Below are 9,431 nucleotides of genomic sequence, written 5' to 3' on the forward strand. Positions count from 1 at the left end.
TGTGAAGTCCGTTTCTGTAGTTTACTCTACAGAGCTTAGCTTTTCACAGGTGTTAGGAGTGTGCTGGTCCACTTCAGACACTCTGCACAGAAACATTGGGCTCTGTCTCAGCCACAGTGCAGTCTGTTATGTCTCAGTTATGCACACGGGTGGTGTTTTACCACTGGTCTGCATACACACTGCTGACAAATTAAAAGAGATGTGGGTAACCCAACACTTCTCTCATTTGTTCCTGCACCAACCCAACAACTGACCTGTGCGTTTAATATGAACATGTTTGTTTGTCATGTCACAGCAATGCGTGTTTTACTGAAGAGCCAAAAGGAGAAAAATCCTAAGAAAAGGCAGGAAGGTTAGTATTTTAAAAAAAAAAAAAAAATTTTTCATGTGAAATTATATTCTAAAGATATGAGGAAAAAAACCTCCCAGCACTGCTGTGGCCATACTGGATAGCATGTTCTTATGTCTGTGTGGGTTCTTTCTGTTCACGCCACTGTGCTATTGCAGTCCAAAAACATGCATGGTTATCATCACAAGTGTAAATATGAGTGTTAGCCCTGCAGCAGGTGGATGGCCTGTCCGGGCTCTTACGCTATGGCAGCTGGGATAGACAGACACTGGGTGGATGGGTGATGTTCAAAGCCAGCTGAGCCTGTATGTGCTGAACAGCTACTGTCTCCTTTCTTTAGTAACAGGTGTGTTTTACCTGGGGAGCAGTAAGTAAAAGTGAGCTATGACAGTAAACATGTTCATGTTACTTTGATCTATAAGTTCGGGTTTAGGTAGCAGACTTCAGACAGCTGTCTGTAAACCAGTCACAGCAGAAATGAATTAGTTGTTACAAAAAAAGACACTTTTTAAAAAGCCAGTTTGTAGTTCTGTTAAAATGTGTAACAGTGTCACGATCACGGCACATCAAAGGCAACTTTAATGACGTGTGTTAAATGATGTATGCGGCTCTTTTGCAGCATCTGATATTCACTCCGTTTCCCATCATTCTTTGTCGTCCGGTTTCACGGGAGGGAAGATGGCGGTGACTGGTGGAACCCGTTTTAAATCCTGGTACGTATTTAAACACCACAAAAAGCAGCATATGTCTAATTTCGTGGTTTGATTGAATGTCTGACAAAGTAACAGCCAGTAGATGTGAAGCGGTGGCTTTGGCCTGAGACAGAAGGTGACCGGGATGAAGAGAACCCATCAACATACTGCTCTTCTTGCTAGCTGCGCTAAGCTAATTAGCTACATGGGTAACTGAAAATCTGCCGCCAGACATTTTTAGCGTCTGATAATCAATCGAGTGTGCGACGGTTGACAAATCCGCATTACACATAATGGAGTTAATGGTCAAAACGCAAAGCGGAAAGATGTTTTGTAAAGCAACCAACGCGCTGTCCAGCCACGAAAAGCTAATGATAATGCTATCTGTGACAAGCACTGAGAAATAAGTCCCTGATATGGAAGCTAAACATATTTTTCTTTTCTTTTACAACTCAGAAATCACGTAAGCATCCCAACAGAGAAGGAGAACGACGGTAACGTGTAATCCACCGTGTAAACAACAGAGACACAGTCATGTGCTGCGCAGTTTTTAATGATTGTGTTCAATGAGCGTGGACTGAAAAATGTGTCTGTTGATCCGGTGTGAGGTCCACTCCTCCTCTCATCAGCTCACCCTGGTGAGAGCGCAGTGGGCTCGGTGGACCCCCTCAGACTGGCTCTGGTCCTCTGTTTCATATGACTGGACTCCAAACTGATTACAGTCCCGACTGCAGAAGCATGTTAACAGGCAGATGCATATTTAGCTCTTTGTAACAACAACAACAATAATATCATTCAAATTTGTTCAGTCAGTCTTTTCTTAGTTTCTCTGTACTGTACTGAAGACATGCCCTCACTTTGACAACACAATTGTAGAAACAGTCCAAGCTCTGAGTATCCTCCATGATATTCATCATGTGTCAGGATCATAGGCTCTCCAGGGAGCCTTTCCACTTGGATTATATTGTAACGTAAAGTGACACATGTTCTTTTCTTTCTGCAAGGTTGGTTCCTGAGCCCTGTTTTCTGGTGTGACCTGCCACGCCCTAGGTGTCTCGGTATTACTTCCCTCACTTTCTGACCCACCAGTATTTCTGGCTCATGGACTTGACTTTGGCATCAGGCTTCAGAAGGAGGCCTAGGGCCTTCTCTTCCCCAGGTGGAGTTGAAGAGACCTCAAAGAGCCCTCCTTCCTACTCACCTTCATTTTCTGCATCATCTCCTTCAACCGGTCCATCTTCTCCATTGTCTACATCCTCCTCTATATGTGCCAACACATCAGTTTATCCCAGCCATGTAAAAAGCCAATTCAATGGAACAGAGAGAGCCAGGGTTTCCTCCAGCTCTGCCTCTCTAGCTACACAGTCTCTCTCCAAACCTACATGCAGTACCACTTCCTCAGACTGTTTGCCTCACACTTTAATGCAACAAAGTGCTGACTGTGAAAAACAGGAGAGGAAAAGGGTGATGTACAATCCTTTCAATCCAAATAATGGAGCAAAAGAAGGAACTGAGATGAAGGAGGTGGGGGAAGGGGAGAAATACGATCCTTTTGACCCCACGGGTTCCCCAGCGTCAGATGTTGATGATGAGAGTGGCAAAGCAAGGGTACTGAAGAGAAACACTATAAGAGAAGAAAAGGAGAAGGTGGAGGAACCTCCAGATTCCACGGACACCTTCACTGACCTTCCAAGCGCCTGTCTGAGCACTCAGCTCCCTCTGAGGAGGAGGGTGGACTGTAGCACCATGAAAGCTGATTCAGATCACTCTGAGATAGAGGAGGGCGAGATAGTTGGAGCCATTGAAAGAGATGGGAGCAGTAAGAGACCTGTAGAGGAAACCCTCCCCCTGAGTTCTCCCAGCATCTCCTTCTTTGGGTCAAAGCCAGAGCGAATCTTCCGAGTGCTAGATGGGGATGGCTTTGTGTCCGTTTGCACAGAGGGCAGCTGGGAAGTAGACAGCGAGCTCAAGGATGAGCCTGTGGTAGGAGTAGAGGATCTGAGAAGGAAGCTGGTCAGCAGAAGGAAGGAACGATATCTCTCCTTTCCTGCTTCTTCACCCTGCTCTCCCCAGCCGCCGCCGCCGCCACCACCACCACCGCCTCCTTCTCATCCTCCAACCTCTACATCCTCGTCCCCTTTAACGCCTCCTGAAGATCAGGGTGGCAAGTGCTGCAAGTCCTCCAAAAGCTCCAAGGGCCACAGCCAGCAAAAAAGCAAAGATAGAAAAGACGGAGAAAAGGAGATTAGAAGAAAAAAGAGAAGGAAAGGCAAAGAGTGGGGTCAGGAGTTGAACAAGAAAAAGGCGCAAAAGATGGGCAAAGAGGATAAAGGAAGAAGGAGCAGCAGGAGCAGCAGTCGGAAGAGGAAGAAAAGATGGCACAGCAGCCCAGAGACTTCACGGTCCTGCAATTCTTCAAGAAGAGATGGCCACACCAGATGGTCGTTTTCCAGCCTGTCTGAAGAAAGGCACAAAGAGAGGGAAAGGGATAAACACCGGAGCCGGACTGGAGATCGGGACAGAGACACAGACAGAGGGAGGGAACACAATCGTATCAGTAGCCACAGACGAGATGGACGGGATGAAGATTTTAGCTCCAGAAAGAGGGAGAAGGAAAGGAAGGGAAAACATCATTCAAGGAGCAGAGAGCGAGGCATTTCAGAGCGGTCCAAAAGAAGCAGAGAAAAGAGAGAAGGCAATAGAGAAAGGGAACGTGACAGGGATAGGAGACGAGACGGTCGTCCCGTCATACCTCCGTCCATCCAAGACCTCAGTGGGTCTGACCTCTTCGCTATTAAGCGAACCATTACGGTCACAACCACCACTACGACCACCACCGTTCCCGGGTCTCCGAGACTTACCCCATCCTCTCCTGGGAGGGCCACAAAGGACTCCGACAAGCCCTGTAAAAAGAAGAGAAAATGGCATTCAGCTGGAGAGGCAGGGAAACAAGGCAGTTGTCAGAGCCGATCGCAGTCGCTCTCGCCTCCCAGGTATCACAGCTATGAGTCAGACCGCTATTCAGACAAACTGGAGATTGATGTGTTGTCTTTGGATGGTGAAGCTTTGGACTCAGACTACCCATCTTTGGAGGACACGCCCCCTGCTGCTCTGCCTCCAGAGGCTCCCGTCCCCAGCCCTAAAGCTACAGCTACGCCCAAGACTGGACATGAACCCAAAAAGAAATCTCGCACATTAAAGAAAATTGCCCGCTCTGAAGCTTCGGCTTCTGCCAGTACAACCAAAAGCAAATGCCTCTCTTCACTGATGGTCTCTTCCGGATCTGCCTCTGTTTCCCCTGGCTTCCCATCAGCAAAGCGAACCAGGAAGATCAAAAAAGACAAAGACCGGGACAAAGAGAGCAGAAAAGACACGAGTCGCTCTGGGAAGTCCAAGAAAGAAGGTGGTGCTAGTCAGAAAGGTAAGCTCCAGTCTAAAGTGTCGGTTCTGGTGCGCGAAGGCGTAAGCAGTACCACGGGGTCTTCGGTTGGCTCTGGAAAACTGAACATGGACCTTCTCGGCCCAGGTGGTGCAGCAGGGAGTACTGGGGGGTCTGTGGTGGGTGGCTCAATTGCAGTTGTGTTCTGCAGGGACAATGAAAGCAGGTCACCTTTTCTGAAACCTTGTTCAGAACCACTGTCACTGGGTGGGCGGAGTAAAGACCTGGTCAGTATGGGAAAACGCAGCGGTCTATCCGCACCGCCATCATCGCTGACCGGTCCTGCAGGATTGAAATCCAAGAAAGCAAAACCCAGCTCCATTACATCCACTTCCTCCTCAGCTTCCTCCCCTTCATCCTCTCTGGTAACCAAGCGGCGCCGCCGTCTGGCCAAGAAGACGAGAGAAAAGGCCGAAGCAGCGGGGTTGACCGCCGGAGGCAGCAGCCAAACTAAAGTCATGTCCGAAGCCTGGGGTGGGGGTGTCTCCTTAGATGTTCAGTCAGGCGTTGGAGATGGGAGCAAGTCGGTCAGTCCACATATTGGCCAAGCTGGCCCCGCACCCTGCTCTTCCTCCTCGTCCACATCCTCCTCCACTAGTGTGCTCCCACCATCCTCGTCACCTCCTCAGACCCCTCCGCCACCTGTTGCACCATCGTTGCGGGACACCAGGGAGTCTTCACCAGACTCTCAAACTGTAGACAGCAGCTGTAAGACTCCAGACCCTTCTTTCTTAACTGAGGACTGTCCAAAACAGCCTAGTCCTACACAACCAGCATCCAGTCCTTCCAACCTGGCCACCTCACAAGGAGCTGGTCTCAGCAGCGCCCCACCCACGGCCAAGCTGCCAAGTCAGGATGATCTGTCAAAAGCTTTGGGCTCGCCTTCTTCCTTGTCCTCAACCGTCTGTGGTCTCCCTTCCCTGGCTCTACCTCTGTCTTCTTCTGACCCATCCTCATCTGTGTCCTCTTCATCTGCTGGTAAGCCGCCTCCTCCTCCCCCTCCAGCACCTGCACCCACTCTTCCTTGGAGTCTCCAGACTGGGGTGGACTGCACAACCGGAGGTGTCTTAGCATGTAAGTTGACTCTCCCTATGCAGAGAAGGCACATTATTCAAACGCAGAAACTAAACTGTTAGTAGTGTGCACAGCTGGGTATTTAGTGGGTCACTGGGCAGTTTGGGCCCGTGCAGAGTTGGGTCACATGGTCTCTCCTATTTGAACCAGGTTGTCACTGACAGGGTTTTGCTGTTACTAGCATTTCTTCACATTGACCTAAGTGTATGAGATTACTGAAGTAGTTCTTAGTGTTGTGGAGAAAATGAAGGAAGAGTTACTGCGCCAGCATTTCACTCACCTTTGCACTTAAACATCATCAGAACACTTTTTTAATGCTGTTGGACAATTTACAGTAACTTGCAGATTAATCAAAATAGATGTGTGCACTGTCAAATGTACGGAGGGAGCATGTGTGACACAGTGGCAGCAAAGAGGCGACCAGAAGAGCTTTGACAGCAGCAGCGCTTCTTTCCATAACAGCAACCAAAACCAAGTCCTTCATGGGACAACCTATCAGAAGGGACGGGGGGTAAACTTAGGACAAGTTCAAATTTCCCACATGTTGCTGGTCACTGTCGGAGTATTTTCCAGCTTTCTGGTAAAGTGTAGACTGACAGTACAGTTTGTGTCCAAGGGCAGCACAGGCTGTGCAGCACTGTTTTAAGCTTTTAGACAATCATATGAATCCATCTATAGTTTCAAAGATCGTGCTGCCCTGTTATGAAACATGATTGTGTGTGTTTGTCAGTCTGTTTCCCTAAACAGTCTCTGTTGTTTCTCACAGTGACTGCTCTGCTCTTCAAAATGGAAGAGGCCAATATTGCCAGCAGAGCCAAAGCACAAGAGTTCATTCAAGCAACCAGCCAGGTGACACAGTGGAGCTTCATTCATCTGCAGTGGGGAGGAACATTTTAGTGCATGTTCTTAGGAGGAGGCCACTCACACACACTGTGCTAGAGTGGGACCTTGCTGTGTTCCTCTGTGTGCAGCCTTTTTGAAATGATGATCCTGTTGTTGTTTGAATGACCGTCGACTCGTTTGTCTCCTTTCTCACGTGCAGATGCTCTCACAAGCCAATCAGAACCAGTCCCAGCAGCATGTTCTCACTCCTTCGGCGTCCTCTTCCTCTTCATCCTTACAAATTCCTCCCCCTCCCTCTCTCCCCCCACCTCCTGGACTGAGCCCAGCCCAGTTCATTCTGCACGGCTCCCTCCCATTGGTTAGCTGCACTAAAACTCCACCTTCACACCTGCACCCGTCAATAGCTGGTGGATGCGCTCAGACTCCACCCTCCATCGTACCTGTGGGGATGACAGGTGTGTCTGGGAGTTCTAGTGACACTGGATGGGACAATGAGAGCAAAGACCCGGATAAGGTAAACTTGAACTTCCTGATGAGAGCAGTGTGCCCTCCAGGCTGAACAAAGCCTGTGTTGGTGGGACGGGGCTTAGCAGTGGTCCTGCTTCACCCCCTGGGTTTAGCTGTGGCCTTTTTGTATTTGCTGTATTGTTTGTTTGTTTGTTTTTGTGGGTTCCTTATTTAACATGATTCTTACCTGAATTGCACAGTACCTAAAGAAGCTGCATACACAGGAGCGGGCAGTAGAGGAGGTCAAGCTGGCGATCAAGCCTTACTATCAACGCAAAGACATCAACAAGGAAGAATACAAAGACATCCTCAGGAAAGCAGTGCATAAGGTGAGCCTTCACACACAAATCTAACCACACACGTAGCACTGTTTTATATATCACATGGCTCATGATGACTTTGCACTTTGTCGCTACAGCAGCATAAAGTTGACAGTGTGGCTACAACATGCAGTATTTCTACAGTAAAACTATGGATGTTTCCACTGAGATCCTGGTACCACGCCTTTGTGTACTGCATTAACAAATAAATGCAATAATATACATTTAGTGAATTGGTATTTATTAGTAAAATAATATGAATTAAGAATAATTAAGACTAATATGAATATTGACATTATTAGCATAGTTTATTTGCATTAGTCTCAGATCAGCTTGTATTCATTTACACTGGCACGAGTCTATTCTTCTGATTTTCCTATAAGCACACAGCCTCGCACATCCCCGCACACCTGCGCACATCTGCACACATCCTCGCACATCTGCACACATCTGACCACATCTGCGCACATCCTCGCGCACATCTGCACACACCTGCACACATCCTCGCACACACCTGCACACACCTGCACACATCTGCACACATCCTCGCACACACCTGCACACATCCTCGCACACACCTGCACACACCTGCACACATCCTTGCACACACCTGCACACATATCCTCAGTGGCCAGAGAAAGGTGAGGTGAAATGATAAGGTTGCTGACATCAGGTTTTTTAATCACGAGCAGTAAAAGCATGCTGGCAACTCTTCCAGAGAACGTAAGAACAAAGAATCACCATCTGTGCATTTCATTCATGCAGCCTCACATGAACACAGTCACACTCTGCAGACATACAAAGGAACGCTGTTGGTGTCACGGGCGTGGAGTACTTTGTAACTGCTGACCCTCTGCTGTTAGCTTTCTCTTTGCTATGCTAGCTATCAGCTGCCAAGCAGTGCCCTGCTGCTGTGTAGTGCACCTGAGTGGATCGTCCTGCTCTTTCATTGGAGCTTTTATGATGGGATTGGACCAGCATCTAGTCAAAATGTCTGATCTGTGCGTCCGTAAATGAAGCTCTGTACTTGTGTTCTGAGTTGTTACTGACTGTTTAATCACACTGTGTCTTTATCTTAGATCTGCCACAGCCGCACTGGAGAAATCAACCCAGTCAAAGTCAGCAACCTTGTGAAGCTGTATGTTCAGCGCTACAGATACTTCCGTAAACACGGGCGGAAAATGGACGAGGAAGAAAGGGATGACAGGGAGCCAGGAGCACTGCATCCCTCTGCCTAATACAAGACTTTTGGGTGGGGGGGATGTTCCACCTTTGCCACAATCTGCTCAATACGTGAGCAGTTCGCTGATTGTCATTGCCTAATTTTATTGTTTCCGTACCTTCCCTTGTCTATACTTTCATGTAGAAGTATGTATCCTCATCGCTGTAATCATGTTGTAAATATTCCTTTCCAAATGTATCATGAACTCAAGGTTCAGTAAGTAGATCCTGTCTAGACACTCGTGTGAGCTAATACAGTCCCAGATTGAACCCTGCAATAAATCCTACCTTTGTCAAGGGTCTAGTTCTTAGTTTTTGTTGGTTGGATTTGTTAGAAGTGTCTCAATGGTGGGACTAATTACAGGACCTTTTTTAATAGTATTGAATTAAATGTTTCTCCTCTCCTTTATATCAACATCCAAACTGAGAGGAGACGTGATACCCAGCTGCACACCAAAAGGAGTCAAACAATACTAAACAGAAGTACTGCGTGTCCCTGTGTCTTTACAGGCAGCTTGTAGGCTGTTGGTCACTGCTGATTTCTCACTTCTTTTATTGTGTATTCTGTGCATGTTACTGAGACTGACAGTTATACTCAGTCTCTTTATAAAATGACCAACACACTATAAATGTTGCTTAACACTGGTAAACATTGTATTATTTATTTTGTCTGCTCTCTGTCAGTTGTTTCTGTTCATAGAGAGACTGTTCAGGACTTTCTCGACCGTCTACCACAGCTGTAGCTGCTGCTGTCACAGCTGCTGGAGCCTCACGTCACAGGCTAGACCGTCCAGTTTAACCACCCTCAGACTGGGTACGGTCCTTCAAAGGCTGCAGCCCCTGAACTTGGACACAGCCTGTAGACTAAACTATAATAATATAACAGACAGTATGTAACTACAAACTCTGGCCAGCTGTGTCGATCGCTTATGTATTTTGGCCCCAGCTGTTCTTAATAAACACTACATGATGGTCCCACGTGACCT

The 9,431-nt window shown here is 47.6% G+C and overlaps 1 protein-coding gene and 1 long non-coding RNA gene across 2 annotated transcripts; one reads left to right on the forward strand and one right to left on the reverse strand.

Annotated features, from left to right (window-relative positions):
• Nucleotides 1-947: 947 nt before the first annotated feature.
• scaf1 (SR-related CTD-associated factor 1) lies at nt 948-9,095 on the forward strand. Its single transcript, XM_084927155.1, has 6 exons — nt 948-1,062; nt 2,046-5,554; nt 6,321-6,403; nt 6,597-6,911; nt 7,105-7,233; nt 8,304-9,095. Exons 2-6 carry the CDS (start codon nt 2,143-2,145, stop codon nt 8,460-8,462), a joined length of 4,098 nt encoding a protein of 1,365 aa, XP_084783281.1. The 5' UTR covers nt 948-1,062; nt 2,046-2,142; the 3' UTR covers nt 8,463-9,095.
• LOC146389327 (uncharacterized) lies at nt 7,584-7,904 on the reverse strand. The gene is made up of 3 exons (XR_014800148.1): nt 7,835-7,904; nt 7,717-7,802; nt 7,584-7,664 (listed from the first exon to the last, which is right to left on the reverse strand). It is a non-coding gene; the product is annotated as an uncharacterized LOC146389327 (long non-coding RNA).
• Nucleotides 9,096-9,431: the final 336 nt, after the last annotated feature.

This window comes from Perissodus microlepis, chromosome 4 (genome assembly GCF_051167445.1).
Source record: "Perissodus microlepis isolate ML-2025 ecotype Zambia chromosome 4, ASM5116744v1, whole genome shotgun sequence".
Classification (NCBI taxonomy): Eukaryota; Metazoa; Chordata; class Actinopteri; order Cichliformes; family Cichlidae; genus Perissodus; species Perissodus microlepis.